Source organism: Hemibagrus wyckioides, linkage group LG15, assembly GCF_019097595.1.
Source record: "Hemibagrus wyckioides isolate EC202008001 linkage group LG15, SWU_Hwy_1.0, whole genome shotgun sequence".
NCBI classification, from domain to species: domain Eukaryota; kingdom Metazoa; phylum Chordata; class Actinopteri; order Siluriformes; family Bagridae; genus Hemibagrus; species Hemibagrus wyckioides.
This window is the reverse complement of record NC_080724.1, coordinates 9,564,162-9,583,367: the sequence shown is the minus strand read 5'-3', so window position 1 is coordinate 9,583,367 and position 19,206 is coordinate 9,564,162. Positions and strand designations below refer to the sequence as shown.

Genomic DNA, 19,206 nt, shown 5'->3' with positions numbered 1-19,206 from the left:
AACATTATAGACAAGTTGAAAACTTTTAAAAGTGTTCTAAGAAAACCAGGCCAACAGAATAGTTAACATTTTTTAAAGAACACTGCTTCTAAATGCTCGATTCTGATTGGTCACAAGGTTTATATATATTACGTGATGGCTATTATGTTTTATCATTTTTCTAGCAACAACTAACACAGGGATTTGTATAGTAGACACTCCACATAAACACACTTGAAGAAAATGTGTAAACGTTGCTATGGTGACAGTTTCTTTGAGGAGATGAATTTGATGATTATCAAATTTAACATTTAGGGAAGGAGTCTCCAGTGTCAAGATGGTGTAATTTCTTTCATTTTCACAACTCAGAGGGCTTTCCCATTTCTTGGTAAGTGGCATGTTGAAGTCTTTCAAACTTCATGAAAGAGAAAAACGAAGCAGTTGGTGAAGAAACTAATGTTTACGGCTGCTATAACTAAAGCAATGACGGGAACAGATTTGTTTTATGGATGTTTCACAACATTAAATGTAACTAGAAGCAAATGAAACGTTGCTCTTTCAATATTAAAATAATGTAATAGTTAGCAAATTGCTGTGGAATGTCATGAGGAATCAAATATTTTCAAGACAAACAACTACCATAGTAGTTAACAATAATTTCTATAGTTTTGACAATAGAAGGTTGAAAGTGATTTTGTGCTTCTTTCTGAAAATAAAAAAAAGACCTCAGACTCAGCACCTGGTCTTCTATTTTGTTCCTTAAAAAACTTACATTTCTTTTTTTGTAGCTATTAGTTAGACCTTGAATGTCCTAAGCCACGTGTAACTAATGTACAGCATGGCGCGTGCTCCAGCTAGCTAACCGGAAGTGAGTACATTTACCACGGTAGGAAGTGAAGGATGAGGTGATTGAGGAACAGTAAAACATAAACAAAGCTTTAATGGCTTCCTTCCCTGTCAGTTTTCCCACATACAGTACTTTAGTTTGTACTTGCTACTTTCGCATTCTCGCCATGAACAGGAACATTGGGTACGAATCTAGCCGCGTCGACAGACTGCGCGCGACCATCTGTCACTTTCCCGCCAGCGCGCGCTCGTGTTAATTATCGGAGGTGTTGCGCGCGCCAGCTATCCTCATTAAGATTTCACTCCCGCCCTCGCGTCTCAGGACACAGCTGCACACCAAGTACTAACGCAGTCGGGATCCACAATGATGAAAATGAAATATTAATAAAGCGTCTGCTTTTTCCTTCTGAATGCTCCGGGCTCGGCGTAACAAGTAAGCCGGTTCCATTTTTGGAGACGCTTCAAATTCATATTCCAATTAGCGGTGAATGTGTATGTCCACCCAAATTTCTCACTGTAGTAATTACACGAGAAAGGCAAAGGTTTTGCTTTGTTTCATGAATGAAAACTTTCTTAACTATCAGTTAAATTAATCAAAGTCATGCAGCCTGCTCCCAGGGAGGCCTCCAATTTCTTTATGAGTTCTCAGTCCTGGTCCAGGAAGCATATATTAAACGAAAAAGCTGCATTGATTTTGGTGCTTGGGATTTGATTTTTTTTTTTATGTCACTCAGATAGAAAACAATAAATACAGCAGAAGATTAATTAGCTGGCCCCAATTCTCTCTTGACCTGAATGAGTCCTGTCAACAACACAACATGGTACGCTGGGGAATGAAAAACAGATCCTGCAACCCACACGGAAGCTTATCCAAATAATTCATACATATTCATGCAAAATAAACAATTAAAACGCCTCAGTTTGCATCTGCACCGTTTTTTCCACTGACTGAGCCCTCACACGATGTAAAAAATAAACCTCTGAGATGATGAATGACACCCTCATTCTGTCATTTGTTAAAACATTTCCTGGTCTCCTTGCAAGAAATTTGATTGATTCAGCTAATATAAACGGTTCTTTGTGTTAATGTAACAACACATTTAGGCCATGAAATGAAACATATCTACATAAGCAGTGAGAATTTACATGGCTGGCTTAACACCGTGTTCGCTCGGCAGATTGTTTACATCATGCTCGAAATCTTCTCATAGAAACTTTTCCAGAAGGCCTTCTTGTTTCAAATCTTGTCCATCTGGATGGTTGTCTCGAGCTGTCTTTGGCCTCTCGGAGGTGGAAACCCGAAGCGTCAGGCTGACTCAAGCTGACCAGCGTCACATGGAAAAAGATTTATCTCACTCATGAGCCATCCACATTCTCTGTGACAGGACAAACACCCCGGCGCTCTGCCAACAGCGTAAAAATCACTTTCCGAAAGAGGCATTTAGCCTCGACAGATACATTAAAAGGCGGCAGTCCCGTGTCACCTCATCAATCTGCAGCTCGTTGGGGACCCGATGCAATACCAGGGCCGCACGAAGAACGCTGCACCCAGGCAGGCCCATTTCTCCCATGGGTTGTGTCCCAGTTTCTGCTCCGCTCCTTTCTACTAGGTCATGACATCTCATGTAAGCTGAAAGGGGGTCTTTGGATGTAATTTCCAAGGCCTTGCAGCAGACCACTCTAAGGACACCATGAAAAAGGTCATGACATGGTGTCGTGTGTGGGTGCAATGTCTTAAATGGAGAGGCATCATAAACATTTATGAGATTTATCAATCAACACTCAAATGGTGAATGAGAACTGATCCAGTGTTGGCGTTATTGTGTCTCATAGTCCAGCGTGTAACAGAAGGACCACAAAAAACTATGGAACACTTAATCGGTGTAAGAATGTATGGAAATCTCAAGCCTTTTTCAGGATCAGGTTTATGTTTTGACAAGTAAGAAGAATGTTAAGATGGAGTTTAATGGCAGCAAGTCATGAGAAACTGAAAGCACAATATATCACAGCGTTTCCTGTAACATTTCCTATCCTCTTTAGGACCTTTGAGATCACTGTAAAATTAAATTTATAGAGCTTTTTATTCCAGAACTTTACACTTAAGAAACACATTTTTTCCCCTTAAAATCCATTACTGACATGATTTATTGACTACTAGAGTTATTGAGGTTTGGATTTAACCCATTCAATTCAAGTGAGCAGTCAAACAAGTTACTAACCAGAAAATATATATGGTAAATAGAATAAGTTTGATAATTATTAGTTGTGATTTCCACCACTGCAACAAAATTTGGATCCCATGTGAGAAGTCAGTTATAGAGTATTTCATATGCCCATGCTTTTCCCAAACCTTCTGATACAAACAACAATGCAGTTTTCCCCCAAACATGTAAGTCTTGATAGTAATGAATATTACAGCACTTGCTTGACTAATTACTTTTCTTCTAAATTAAACACCATCCAAATTATACACTGGGCATTTTGTCTAAAATTGGGTGTGTGTCATGGGTTTAACAACATTATTAACCCAAGAATGATTTCAGGTCCCAAATTGTGAGCTGCTTATACGGTTGTTTTTCCTGGGACAGAGCCTAACTAATGAAACTAATTAAAGCAACAACAATTGAGGCCTCCCCAACCTTCTATAAGCACCTGGTGAGCAACAAATGCGCTCGTCGGTCTGCAGATTGTTTCCACAAAGCCTGATTTGTTTGGAAGAATGCGGCTCAGCGCGAGAGCAACGGCGCAATCTACCGCCGACGGAGAGAGACGCAGGGGCAGGGAGGTTCATGCGGTGACCTGGATCCTGATGCGTGTCTCTAGACGCTGTACAATTATTATTTTGACAAGGGGAAGGGCTTGGTATGACTTTTCCCCTTCTTTTTGACTCGCCTCTTTCGAACAGCAATTTTCCAGATGAGCAGGTCGAAGTGGAGAGCGTGCTGTGAATCCTTGGGGTTTGATGAAGAGCAGCGGCCTTGCTGTTTAGCCCGAGTCGTTTTGATGGGTCACAGCTGTGACAAGGGTTCACGCAGGTTGCCCGATGAGCTCTTGAGCGATGAGCTGTCAGCCGCGTGTGCTGATGGACAGATAAGAGCCCAGAGCAGGTAGGCTCCACCAGGCCCCACATGGACCCTAGGCCAAAGTGACTTTGGCAGTTTGCCTCTGCTGATCAGCTCAGCGATACGCTGATTTATAAGCAGCTGTTTGGATCGCTTTGAAGAGATATGAGGCATATGGTAGGGGCAATGCAAGGGCAAGAGGGATAAACAGCGGTTCTGGATCTGTGTTCATAAAAAAAAAAAAAAAAAAAAAAAAAGGAAAAAAAATCTCTCAGTAGGGGCACTAATCTGGGGATCAGGTTCTTCCTCAGTTTTATCTGGGATCTGAGGCACGTAAAGAGCTTCCAGATCGGCGCAGCTTCTCAAATGCTTTATGAATTCCAGGCCTGATGTATTTCGAAGATATGTTTTAGGATCACTTAATTTAAGGCTTCAGGGCTTTATCCCACACATCATGGATGCCTAGTGAACATCTAAGAGATGATAATAGATGAGAAAGAAATGGACTGGTGAGGCTCAACGTTTTGCTTAATTTTCAAAGATTCTGTCGAAAACGGTCATATTTCAAGTTAAATTGCGGTGCACTTACACACACACACACACACAAACTCCACTCTCTCTTCTCATACACACACACACACACACAGATAGAGAGCTCCAGTGAAGATTTATGTGACAGTCAACTAATTGCAGTTACAGTATGAACATGGCTTTACGAAAGGTTACAAATCTAGTTTAGGTGCTTTAGGTATTAGAAATGAAGGATAGTTGAACATATTGGCATTGAAAGCTGTAGTGTGTCGTTTGAGTGTTGGAATATCCCAATTATTATTTTTTCCGAATCAGCTAAATAGGCGTAAGTGAAAAAAAAAAAAAAAAAGTGCTTGGGGGGAAAAGATGATGATGGGGCAAAATAAGGTGTGTGTGATAAATGACATTCCTGTATCAAAGCATCATGGTATCAATCATAGTAAAGTACAACTAGAGTTGTGTCACCTGAGTCTTTTTATTAACATCTAGTGAACATTTATTGTTTTTTTTGTTTTTTTTTTATCTTTATGCTTTACCTATCTTTTTTTGTCACTGGCCTACTAGTGCCTTAAAAAACAATCACCATGCCGAGAAGAGAAGTCTGGACCGTCCCTCTATTTTATTTCTTTAGAAAATACTTCATACTTTATTATGTAGCTTCTATCACTTGCATTTTATGTTACTTTACTGTGTAGGGTAACGATCATATATTTGTTTCTTTTTTTTTTTTTTTTAGTAATATTGATTTGTGTTGTGTAGAAATACTGTAGCCTGACATAGTCTCAGTAAGTAACAATCACAGTGCATGAGAAAAGCTTTCTTTCTTTTAAATGCACTACAGCATTTGTACAAGTGACTTTTTATTTCATTTTGGTCCATGATCTCAGCAATCTACAACAGTTAACGTTTTTTATTTGTATCTATCACCTAACCATCATTAGCACAGCCCTGCTAGTGCATTAGGGAGGAATGATCGAGCAGGCAGGGGCAATAAACATTTAGCAGGGGGTTAAAAATGATTTTCTTGCTTGTCTTGCATTTTGTGTTGTGTAACTCTTCAGGCATAAATATATGTGGTTCTTATTATTATTAATAATATGATGTAGGTATATGGTTGTGTATCGTTTGCCAAAGGCAAATTTCCACTCTGCTGGACAGTAAACCCCTAAAGGCAGACATTTTGTGAACTTGCGTCAGCATGTCCACAGCATCCCGACATAAATCACACACGTGTATGCGTATGCCTATGTGTGGAGATGTGTTACGTTACGAACGGGGTGTACACCCAACCCTGAGCAGGACCTGAACTGGGAAGTCATTTTTCTGACCCTGACTGAACGTCTCGTGAAGACTGAACACATCCAGAGGTCTTTCCTGACCATTTTCCAAGAAGACAGGGAGTCCTGCATGATGTTTTCTTTGTTGGAAATAAGGGATGTTTTTTTCCAAAAGTAAATGTGCAAAAGTGCAGAGAAGCAAGAATGACTCCTGGTTTAAATCATCCAGCCACTCTCTTTTCTTTCTCCCCCACTAACTCCCCCTCCCTCCCTCCTTTGCCTCTCTCATTGCTTCTCTCATGAGATCAGGAATGTAGTGCACGCCCTGCACCTTCCCTCAGGGAGAAGGCTTTTTAACGATTGAAACCTGACACCATTTCTGCGTCCCATAAGCAACTGTGCTGTAACTCACATCAAAGGCACCCGCCGTCAAATCGCAGCGCAGCTGTAAATTCACCTGTCACTCGCCGACCAATCAGGAGCCAGCATTAAATCAGCCCTGTCACGCTGGCGGCCAATGGCAGAGCGACGGCAGTAAATCTGTCAGGCCAGGGTCTGTTAACGGGCACCGTGGTGCAGACGGGGGAATCCGCAGGGAGGAGGGGTAGCAGGAGTGAGAGAATATGAAAGAGAGAGAGAGAGAGAGGGAGGAAGGAGGGATGGGGGATGGGGAGAGAGAAAGATGGAGGAAGGTAGAAGGACAGAAAGAGGCTGTGAGGTGTGCCACCAGAATGCAACAGACTTCTTCTTTTCTCTGTACCTTTTAACCAACATGCATCTAAATCATAAGAAAAGCATGCACATGGGAAAAGGAGCACATGTCCGCCTCGGGCCACATTCTGAATAAATAGCAGCCTGTAAAAAAAAAAAGAGAAAAAAGTCATAAAGCTTTATTGCTACCACTGCTATCTGGTGTCGTATGTCTGCCATTATGGGAATGCTTCACATTAGACTTTCATCACTAAATTTGATCTGCATTCAGAGCTCGATATAGAGTAACTCACTAAGCTACTTGTTGCAAGAGCTGTTAATTCGATAGCAGTATGAATGATATGATAATTCCCATCTTTATTGGTTCTAAGGTCCTGGGCCAACAGCTTGCTGTTTAAAACTTGGAAACCAATCTGCACCCTGAACTCGCATGCTCAGAGCAAAGAGTGGCAACCAGATGTTCTCACACAAACAAGCAGACGCGGCTGAGGACAGCAGCATGTCTATGTAGCGCAGCAGGATAGTCTCTGGGATCTGAGGAGATCTCTGTTTCATCCTAAATCATACCAGCCATTTTTTTTTTTTTTTAAATAGGAGACTGCTTTCATCAGTGGTTAGCAGTTGGGAGCTCAACTTTGCGCCGCTGCCTGTTTTCAATACGGACGCAGTGCCAAAAAGCTGGCGACTAATAGTGCAAGCAGATTTGAAAAATAGAAATATCCAAACACACTTTTGGACATGTGCACCAGCCCGGCTGATGGATGTGGCATACCTTTGTTTTGGATTTATGTGTTTTTTTTCCCCCAAAAAAATCCCATTCTGTACATTCTCATGCTGAAATCCAGCCAGAGGAATAACATCTTATTCTTTTTTGGGGGGGATGATCTCAAAACCAACCGTTACGTGCTGTGGAGAAATATTGTGGAAGTAAAAAGCGGTTATAATGAAAAGTCTCCTGGAACATCATTTCTGATCCCTTATTTATTTTTTTTGTCAAATAGCAGAAAGGCATTTTCACAATTGAATTTCTGTCTGTCAGTTGTATAACTTTGTACAGTTTTGAATGTGTTAATCCACACACACACACACACAAAAAGTCTTCTATTGATTTTAATTGCCATCGGTATAAAAATGAAATAAAAATGAAGGTCGTTGTGTAGAGCGGAAAATGGCTTTGTGAGTTATAGGTGAGGCAGAGAAACGCAGCAGCACTGCTTGTTGTTTTTGGTCTCCTCAGCCTCCGAGCGAAATGATTTTTTTATTCGATAGGAATCCGTAAATGGGCCCAGTGAGGGTGTGTGCTGCCGTAAAGCATGTCAGGTTGTGCAAGGCCCGGCATCTGTGCATTTGTGTGTGTGTGTGTGTGTGTGTGGAGCTCAGCAGTGGGACTAGTGAAACAGCCTCTGGCATCTTATCTCATTCAGGCCTTGTGCACGTCCACAGCCTGACTTCCCTTTCAATCCAAGCCGTTCCTCATTATGACTTCTGATCTATTTCCTTGCACTAAATTTGCTTATAGCAAAGGCAGAATGCAATCTGCTGCCGTTTATCGCGGCAATGGTGTTTGCACAGCTTCTCCCACAGAATATATATATATATATATATATATATATATATATATATATATATATATATATGTGTGTGTGTGTGTGTGTGTGTGTGTGTGTGGCCTTGATTAGTCTGATCCATTGCAATTATGGTGATCTCTCATACAGCTTTACTTATGAGGTTCAGGATGTTCTCTGGCTTTGGCATACACACCTAAACACTGCTTTAAGCGTGCTCATAATTGTAATCTATTGACCATTACTCACTTATGTAGCCACTGGAAACACAACATGGGCAAACACACACACGCTCTGCGCATCTATCAATTTCAGGCCACGGGCCTACGTGTCCTTGACAACTTTATGGCGTGTTATGTATAATGTGTCAAGCTGCTGTGTTTTATTCTATTATGCCCGTTACTGTAGAATTAATCTAAATTGGCTTTTTGGCTTTTTTTTTATGGCACTGCCACTGTAATTAGGGGCTGAAAGCAAGTAGCTGAATGCCTGCAGGTGCCATCAGGTGCAACAACTAATCCTGCTGCTTGTTTCTCAACCAAGAATCAGCCTCTCTTCCCTAATTGTTGAGGCTCTATGCTGGGCTTTTATTTGGACAGACATGAATTCATTTGAGGCTACAAAACAAGAGGGAAATCAGTGCTTATTTAATAACTGGACAAAATTTGAATTAAACAAAAAAGCAGGGCTGGAGCTACTCTTATTATTTGAATAAACCTCAAATAAAATTACTGAGCGTTCTGTTATGCCTATGCAAATCATCAGATGTAATGAATCATATCCACCTCATAGTGACTCAAATCATAGTAATGATGTTATTTTAACCAAATCATTAAAAGATTCGAAACCACAGAGAACCGTTAAGCCGATTTCATTAGATAACCACGGAATAAATTCACCAAGGAATAAATCACCACATGTGCAAAATCTAACCTAGCTTTATACAGTTATTTAGGCCAACTCCTTCGTGTGCTCTTCCTCCCTCTAACTATAATAATCCTGGAATACTAGTATATCATATCATTATACCGCAGATGATGATTAATGCTCTGGAACAGCAGCTCTGACGGTAGTTCCAGCTGTAATTCAAAGCACATGCTTATATTAATGCAACTCTGTTGTAGGATCGTTTCTATAGCAACAAGGCGGACACGGGGACAAGGCGTACGGCTTATGTCATCTAATAAAGGCTAAAACTGAGTCTAGGAAACATGCATAATTATTGATATGCTGCTGCATGCTCTGTCTCTCTGTCTGTCTCTCTCTTTCTTTCTCTTAAATGTCTATGGAAGGAGTCTCCAGTGTCGGTGCTTTCTATTAAGTGACAGGTGTTTAATTTAATACTGCAGTGCTTTTAAATGAATTAAAAGTTCTAAACATTGTAGCAGTATAAGAGGAATAAACCATTTAACATGTGCCCTTATAGAAAAAGAATGACCTTCAGGGTGGGACTATTAACTCCACTTCACTTCTGCCTCCATCCCAGCCCCCTGTCATTGATTATTATTATTGATTAACCTTGTATTTCTTATGTATTATAGATTTGTTACAAAACTATATGATGGTCAGTGTTCGCACACCCAATACTCCAAGCTTGGCTTCAGCGTCCTGCTCATATCTGCAGCGACGGTGGCAGCGACTCACTCCAATCCAGCCGTAAATCACCTGCCTGTGAAGGAGCTACTCCACTTAATCGGTGGAGGAAATTCAGTGCTGAAGGCTCCATCCCGTTTGAAATAAAGCTCCATTTCCTCTGCAAAAACCTCACCATGCCTCAGGACTTCACTTCACCACCAGCCAAGATAAAGGTGTTCTGCACCTCTTTGATATGAATAGCAGGTAATTATTAATGAGAGGATGAGTGAAAGTGAAAGCAGGGGCCAAGAACAGAGACAGCATGTGCAAACATGCTTGGGACTAAAGATTTTCTCAGAAAAATCATCTAATAATCTGCTGTTTCCAGATCAGGCTGAACGCTCAAGGTTTCTGTATGAACAAGAGCTGGTCTGAGTGCACATGCTACAGATCGTCCCCCGGGCCGTTGTTTTAGGTATGTGCATGAGACCAGGCTGTTAATGGGGTTGAGTACATCAGCATGAGTGGTCTTATGTCACCTCCAATCCCCAGGTATACATCATCGCTGCATATCCCCGTCTTTGGCATTACTCCAGGGACAAGGTCTCATTTGCATAAGAAAAAAAAAAGGAAGAAGGGAGGGATGTGAAATTTTCAACCTTCACAGCTGGTGTTCAGTGACACTAACATGTAGAATGGATACCCACAAGGTTTCAACACAGAAGAAATAAATTAAACCGTCGCAGTGTGTGGGTTTTTTCCCCCTTCAAATCCTTAAATGCAAATATGTTCATATAGTCACATACATTTTACACCACATAACAGGAATTAAGAACAGAATTTCTGTTTAAACTAAAACTTAAAACGCATCTTATAGAAAAGGCTTTTAACATACAAGTCATCCTGAGCTTGTTTTTTCCTTTGTATGTACTATTGTTGCTGTCTCGGTTGGTGTTTTATTATTTTGATCTTTGAATTTTTGAACAGCACGATGGTCAACGATTGTTGTTTTATTGTGCTATATAAATAAACTAAACTAAACTAAACTAAACTAAGAAAACAGGCTACGTGATGATTTAAAGTACCTGTGAAAAGTCAAGCCTTAAAAAAACACTAGCACTATTAATAAATATTCTAAATATAACATGCCTTTGTTTTTGGGCTTAGTTTTCTCGGTGTCACTTCTAATGCTAAATATGTCTACAGCATTTGGCAGACAAACTATATATAGTTAAATAGATATATATAATTTATACAGCTGAGCAGTTTAGGGTTAAGGGCCTTGCTAAAGGGCCCAGCAGTGGCATCTGGGTGGTCCTGGGGTTTGAACTCACAACACCTTAACCACTGAAGGCATTGAATTGAAAAGATCCTGACTAGTCAAATTAAATCTAGTATTTCCTAATATAAAATCAATAAGCCAAATATATGATTACTAAATCAAAATGGGATTTTTTTTCTTCCTCTTTCTTTTACTAATGCCAAGCCTGTATTAAAATTTGAAGCGAACACTTCCAGAAAGAATGACCTGACAATAGAATGGAATCTTGGAAATGTGTAAATAACATTATATTTGATTTGTAGTAATCCCATAAGAAGACATATTACATCATTTTGTCCTCAAATCCGGCACATTTTTTTTGCAGCGTGATGAAACTAAAACCTAAAGATGTGCCTCTGACCTTTCACCAGAAGATGGAGCTCTTATCCAACTTGTGAGGTCTGCGTGTGTGAGGAGTAGTTTCAAATACATTAAGACTTAAGGGCAATGACATGAACAATATATTGTGAAAAATATATATATATTTTAACACAATACAAGGAATACAGTCCTGATGGTGGAACAGTCCTTTTTATTTAAATCATAACATGGATGTGAAAACAGCAAGAAGTCTTAATCACTGGAATGTACTTAAATCACACTTGTTTTTCACACACACACACACACACACACGCGCGCGCACACACACTGGAAACCACTCAATCGCTCTTGGTCTGGATCACTGAAAAAAGAAATGGTTTCTATATTCACGCTGTATCTGCATCACTGTCCAGAAGTCATCATAAATGGACCAGAGTTCATATTATAAAACTTTAGACCTCTGTTTGTTGCTCAGTCTTCTCTTAAGGTGTATACTGAGTATACATGTTTATACTATGTTTATAGTATGTTTAGAAGGTCCAAAAATTCACAGCAAAGAAAAACTGAAGGGAGAAAAAAAAAATGGAAAAAGGCAACAGTGATGAGAGGAGTGATGATGAATATATCGTTATCTTGGTGGAAGAGAAGGACGGCTGAGCTCTATCGTAGAAGAGACCATTTGATCTGCTCTTTGGCCGACTGCAACACCTAGAGAAAGAAAGGAAATCAAATCATTAAAAAAAAGCTGTTTAAATTCACAAAAAAGCAGCCACAGATAAGTCCATGTGTAAAAGAAAGTGTGACATCAGACCTTGGTCTAGTTCTAACATTCACGCTGCCCATTACAGGGGTCAGTGTGGGTACTCACAATGCAGCTCTGCAGCTACACAGCCTCATACACAACAAGCTGTGATGCGCTGTGTGTTCTGACACCTTTCTATCATAGCCTGCATGAAGTGTTGCAGTAATTTGTGCTACAGGAGCTCTTCTGTGTGTTCGGACCAGGTGGTCTAGCCTTCACTCCTCACAGGCATCAACAAGCCTCGTGCGCCCATGACACTGACGCTGGTTCTCCAGTTGTCCTCTACTTTCAGTAGGTAGCAACCATTGCACCACACAAAACCTGCTGTACTGGAGATGCTCTGACCCGGCCGTTTAGCCATCGCAATTTGGCCTTTGTCAAAGTTACTCAATTCCTTACTCTTGCCCATTTTTCCTGATTCAAACACATGAACTTGAGAAATGCCTCAATGTTATTCTTCAATTCACATGTAAGTGGTTTCAAGAGACACACACACACCTTAAGTAAGGTACAGCTACAATATATTTGTATATGTGTGTGTTTTTTATTTATGGTTATAGCTGCTGAATCACTTAATCCAAGCAATAAAAAGAAAACTATAACTTTAGAGCATGTGGAAAACACTACTACTGTAAGGCGAGGATGGGGAAAGGGGCGGGGCATGCCGACAGAGCAGTTCAAAGAGCATATCTATTGGCCGCCTTGTAGCGATGTAGCAGTGTAATCTGACATGATCTGAGGTTCAACAACTCGCTAATACGCTTCCAAAAGAAGCTAACTAGATTTGAAGCACAAATCTAAAATCAGCAGAATCAAGAAATCATCAATTATATAATATTAAGTGTGTCACATCCTCGCTGATAAAATCAGATCTCGGCCTTTCCTCTCTGGTGCCAGACTTAAATTACTAATTGATTCTCAACACCGCTGATTAAATATTGTGCAATTAAAACACTCTTTATATTTACAGAGTCATTATGTAATCATTCATCACCACCCTGGAGAGGGAAAAAAAAAAACATTCATGTGTGTCGTTAACACCTTTCTATGTCACCTCTGACCAAAACCTAAGCAGTTACTAAGTATAGAGCAGCCATTAAACACAAAGCTTGTAAAACACATCCTGCAGAAAGCAGACACTGTCTTGCACACGCCCACCACGAATTTAAGGGAAACCTGACTCCTGAGTAATGCGTGCGCAGGGAAATATCCAGGAATTAATTAATCATTTTAATTTGAGGAAAGGCGAGGCATAGCGTAACCATAAAGCAAAAGGATGAGGAGCTGCATTAATCAGAGGCGCGTGAGGGATGCTGGCAGTCTGTCACAGGCCTCTTAAATGAGACCATCAATCAGGCCACGGGAAGCCGCCGCTGCCAGACAGCCGCCAATAATTAGCCATCATGCTTTACATGTGGCAGAAGCGAGGGGAGCTCGAATGTTCCGAAGCCTCAGAGCGGCTAAACGGACCACCGCAGACCGATGTTATAAACGAGACACGTGTGGAGAGATTCAGAGCCATGGCAAATAACAGTTAGTCTAGGTTACAACTAGACAACAGGAGAGCAGAGATATCGAGAGAGAGAGAGAGAGAGAGAGAGAGAGAGAGAGAGAGAGAGAGAGTACAGGAGAGTGATGGACACAGAGATGCAGCGAGAGAGAGATGCACAAAAATAGAGATACTGGGGAGATACAGCAAAAGAGAAAGATACAGTGAGAAATACAGGGAGTGAGAGATACACATGAGAGATACAGGGGGGAGAGATACAGAAAAAGAGAGAGATACAGGGAGAAATACAGTGAATGATAGGTACAAATAAAGAGAGATACAGGGGGGGTTACAGAGAGTGAGAGAGAGATAAGGAGAAATAACAGATTCAGATGGGAAGAGAGAGAGAGAGATACAGTGAGAGATATGGGGGGGATATAGCGAGAGAGATACACAGAGAGAGAGAGAGATACAGGGGGAGATGCAGCAAGAGAGAGATACAGCGAGAGAAATTGGGGAGGGTATAGCGAGAGAGATACACAGAAAGAGAGAGATACAGCGAGAGATATGGGGGGGATATAGCGAGAGAGATACACAGAAAGAGAGATGCAGCAAGAGAGAGATACAGCGAGAGAAAGGGGGGGGGTATAGCGAGAGAGATACACAGAAAGAGAGAGATACAGGGGGAAATGCAGCGAGCGAGAGAGAGACAGCGAGAGATGGGGGGGATATAGCGAGAGAGATAGACAGAAAGAGAGAGAGATACAGGAGGAGATGCAGCAAGAGAGAGATACAGCGAGAGAGATGGCAAGAGATAGCACAAGAAAAATGAGATTCAGAGAGCAAGTGAAAGAGAGAGAGAGAGAGAGCATCACGGCTGAAGAGTCTCTTTACCTGAGTGACTGTCTGTTCTGTCAGAGGCACGTCTTCACCCTGGAGGTGGGGATAGAAAAACGAGTGATGATAAGCAGCATTCTTCAACACATCATCTATTTATCTATTTAATCTCTCATTACTGGACCTCAGTGCGCTAATAAGTCAGGTGCACCATCATAAGTGGGGTTTTTTTGCTCCAATTTAGTCACCTGCCATTTCTTAGCCAGCAAAGTGATCATATACAACGCATGTCCAGTATTACTAAAAACCTTTTACCATAAAATCAGCTAAATATGTGTATGGGTACCTGAATTTGATAATGAATTAATTAAGCAAGCACTAATTAATAAATAAAGCACTGAGGATTAATAAAGCTCTTCAGCTGCTATGGATGTCGCTAGTAACTAGATGCGTTTCGATGATATGATCCGGCATGATGATTTTTTTTTTGGCAAGATCTAGCAAATCTACACTGTAAAGGTGTGTGAGTGATGAATTATGAAGGTTTACCCTCAGGGCCACTCGGTGTACAACCTGCTGGGGGTCACTCTCCAGGATAACGCTGTGGAAACACAGTCGAGTTACAGCGCTCACAGGAACAGAACAGCAACCTGATCAAATACTCTTCTATTTCTATCTGTGCTATTAATACCCGAGAACTACTTGTACACTAGTTATAATCTATTTCCTAACACATCTATTAACACTTTTTATTTGAAAAAATCTAAATAAAGCACTTCCATAAAAGTATTTCAATGATTTCTTTTTAAATAAATGATTTCCTAACACACTGATGCTTCATAAACCTATATTATAAATGTTTTACATTTAAACAGCACGTTTATAATACTTAAAAAATGTAATATCATACTTTCCTTCTATTTAAAAAATATTTGCTAACAAAATACTTTAATACTGTTTATAAGACGCGTGCTAAAATAAAGCACTTCCGTAATAAAATAAATATTTGCTAAAGATATTTAATTTTTAGAGGACATTTACTAATAAAGCTATTCATATTTATCATATTTTAGTTTTCTTCTTTTTAATTTCTCCTTTTTTATTACAAATATTAAATGATAATATTAATGATAATATTAGTATTCAAAAAATAATAAAAAAAATAATAATAACATTAATAATAATAATTAAACATGGCCATGTAAAAAAAATTATATATATATATATATAATCATGTACTCTGTTAGTGATGATTCAATGTCATAGTTGGAGTTTTGAGAACCTGTGAGTGTGTTCAGCCCTTTGTGTACCTGTCTTTTTTTATTTTATAATTTAACAAACATAACATTTCTATCATAATCTCATCTATGGTACATATAATAAACCTGGTATTAAATTCAAATATTTACTTTTACTCCATCTGTCAGAGCATATCAGCTTTCAGCGTTTACCTATCACCGTAAACAATCACGTCACCCAACATGTTTAAGGGTTTAGCTTCCAAGTATTTTATTCTCTCTTTCTAATATTTCTCTTTCCTTTTTCTTAGTTGGCACGTACCCTCCATCTACAATCTCATCCACGGCTAAGAAAAGCCCCTCCATATTTTCAAGTAAGGCTCTCTTCTCCACATTTTTCCTAAAACCACAAGAAAAATAAAGCATTAAATGTAAGATACGTCAGGTTAATTTTCAAAAATGTGCTGAGAGCAGCTGGAGCTCATCATGACGTACCTGAGCATCTGACTGAGAGAGTCAAACAGACAGTTCAGTACGGACATAAGCATTAACTGCAAAGGAATAAACACAATTTAGTGGATGAATAGAGAAGTGGACAGAGAGGTGAGAGAATGGGAGAATCGACTTTCAGGACTTACCTCATTTTCATGTGAGCTGCCGATGACATAGAAATACAGATCTATGTTGCTCTTGTAAACAACAGTAAGACCTTCAAGCAAGGCGATTTCACCTGTTAAAGAACGGGAAACGTTACAGGGGAAGGCAAACAGAACAGAGAGCCTGGCACTGCATTATAGTCAGAAGTGATCCGCTGCTGAAGAACTCTTATCAAATCACTTACTGTCTGTTCTGTGTGTCTTGTTAAAGATGTTCTTCTCGAAAGCTTTCTGCTCTTTGACAGTAGGGTACGTGTCATCATAATACTGAAAAAGAGATCGACCAATCAGGTTAATAGACGACACACACATTTCTGAGATCAGATTCAGATCCTTCACAACCGTATCATATCATCAGTTCATAAATGTACAAGAAGGAAGAAAGCACCATTACTGGCCACTAAGTCTGTATTGTGAAGAAGTGCTGTACCGAGAAGAGCAAATGCTCTATGCTTGCAGTACACAACTGAGCACAGGCTAAGACTCCAACTTTTAGCTGGAAGAATTTTGGATGTGCTTCAGTGAAAAAAAGAAAAAGGGAAAAATAATCCCATCATCTCATGGAAATGAGTGTGAAGGTTGCTGAAAAGCAACGAGTGACACTCAAAAGAAAGAAAGAAAGAAAGAAAGAAAAATAGTGAACGTAATTCCTTGTTGCTCAGCATGTCACTTCCATCACTGTGTTGCAGTCGTGCCACACTGAATCGCAAGTATAGAATCACAGCCATAAGTCAAACTCAGGTTTGTTTGGGATTCTAAAGCATCATTTCCATGCTGCATGGTCGTTATGGTTCTGTTTATTTTTTTTTTAATACAGAACTGACCTGAGACTGATAGAATAAAGTATACGTACTGTCTCACTGGGGCTTATGTTACTGAATTTCTCACCTTGGCATAGAGTCTTTCTCCGTCGTTGTCCATAATCAAGACAGCTTTTACGGTGTACAGCGAGGGTTCCTATAACAGCAGCAGCAGGACACAGGTGTAAGAGTTAATCATTGAGTGTGTATATGATTAGAGCTACACTTACAGGGGAAAGGTTGAACTAATCACAAACACAGATGCCAACTCTCATTCTCTCACACTGAAAAGATGGAAGAAGACAAATTTAAATTTCTCTGGAACTGGATCAGACCACACGGGCCAGCCTTTGCTCCCCACGTGCATCAGTGAGCCTTGGCCACCCATGACCCTGTCCCTGGTTCACTACTGTTCCTTCCTTGGACCACTTTTGATAGATACTGACCACTGCAGACCGGGAACACCCCACAAGAGCTGCAGTTTTGGAGATGCTCTGATCCAGTGGTCTAGCCATCACAATTTGGCCCTTGTCAAACTCACTCAAAGCCTAACGCTTGTCCATTTTTCCTGCTTCTAACACATCAACTTTGAGGACAAAATGTTCACTTGATGATGAAATAATCAGTGTTATTCACTTCACCTGTCAGTGCTCATAATGTTATTCCTGATCAGTGTATCTATCTATCTATCTATCTATCTATACATCGAGGGTTCCTATAAGAGCAGCAGAAGGACACAGGTGTAAGAGTTAATCATAGAGTGTGTCTATAATATGAGCTAGAGCTACACTTACAGGGGAAAGCAAACCAAAAGGCAAAGGTTGAACAAATCACAAACATAGATGCCAAGTCTCATTCTCTCACACTGAAAAGCTGGGAGAAGAAGAACTAAAATTTCTCTGGAACTGACAAGATAAATGATTATATCCTGCATCGTCCTCATAGATGGAGGTACAGTACAAGTGGATTTCAGTCATCAGAAACACAGAATTAACAACAACAGGCCTTTTTCATCTAATCAATTTCACTTGATCTGTAATATGAACCATTTTGATCATTTGAAGGCTGATTATTTTACACTGAATTATTGATTTACACAAAAATGATACTTTAGAACACATTGCAATTCCCTCAATACTTTTATTAAAGAACTAAATATCAGGGAGAAGTTGTTTTTTTTTCCTTAATCAGTGTCCAGGCCAATTCCTGAAGGAGTGCCACAACATTAAAATGTCACTTTAGTAATCAAAAAATATCTAACAAACTCTAGTTAGATGGTGAAATGTATTATCTAGTTAGTTTTCGAAGCCGTGTAAATCTCCTAATTCATCAAAAACAGTTGTGCATTGTAGAACTGCTCGTTAGAAGTAAAGGCTGTATCCCAAAAGCGGCTCCTCGTATCTGTAGTGCACTAAATACAGCACGAGACCCATTATTCCCAGCTCTACGTAGTGCACCTAAACAGTGAGAACAGGGTCGATTGACATACGCCCATAGAAAACGAGCCAGCCAGCTGCTAGCACCGGATCTGAAACATCAAGCTAGCTAGCTAACTAGTCTTCATTTTGAGTCGATCGTTGCAAACTATACGTGTTACATCGAAGTGCTGTCACTCTCCAACCGCGATCCTGTAAATAACTGTCAATAAGATTAAGAAATATGCGTTACCAAAATTAGAGTGTCCATTCTTCCAGCAGTGGCTAACCGTCCTCCCGATGTTAGTTAGGGATTTACACTTCCGCCTGCATCATAGGGTGTAAGGTCAAATCGTAAGTGGGCGGTACTACCTGAACGTTCTTCATGACGTCAAAGCATTCCTCAGACTAGGATTAAAGTCACAGTAAACATGGCAAGTACAATATTCACAAAGAAAATGTACAGCAAAATGTCATTCTTCTTTACTAGAAATTGAGTCACGAAAATATCTATATAAACTTATTATTAACAAAAAAAAAGGAAACTCTATTAAATTGTATTTGAGAAAACGGAACATTTATTTATTTGTTTGTTTGTTTGTTTATTTATTTATATACACCGATCAGGCATAACATTATGACCACCTGCCTAATATTGTGTTGGTCCCCCTTTTGCTGCCAAAACAGCCCTGACCCGTCATGTACTGTGTATTCTGACACCTTTCTATCAGAATCAGCATTAACTTCTTCAGCAATTTGAGCAACAGTAGCTCGTCTGTTG

General features: G+C 40.0%; 1 protein-coding gene across 1 annotated transcript; it reads right to left on the bottom strand.

Moving 5' to 3' along the window:
- Nucleotides 1-11,481: 11,481 nt before the first annotated feature.
- Nucleotides 11,482-18,810, bottom strand: copz1 (COPI coat complex subunit zeta 1). Its single transcript, XM_058410867.1, has 9 exons — nt 18,679-18,810; nt 17,099-17,167; nt 16,396-16,477; nt 16,193-16,284; nt 16,050-16,105; nt 15,877-15,954; nt 14,866-14,917; nt 14,374-14,412; nt 11,482-11,896 (listed from the first exon to the last, which is right to left on the bottom strand). Exons 1-9 carry the CDS (start codon nt 18,694-18,696, stop codon nt 11,849-11,851), a joined length of 534 nt encoding a protein of 177 aa, XP_058266850.1. The 5' UTR covers nt 18,697-18,810; the 3' UTR covers nt 11,482-11,848.
- Between the last annotated feature and the right edge of the window lie 396 nt (nt 18,811-19,206).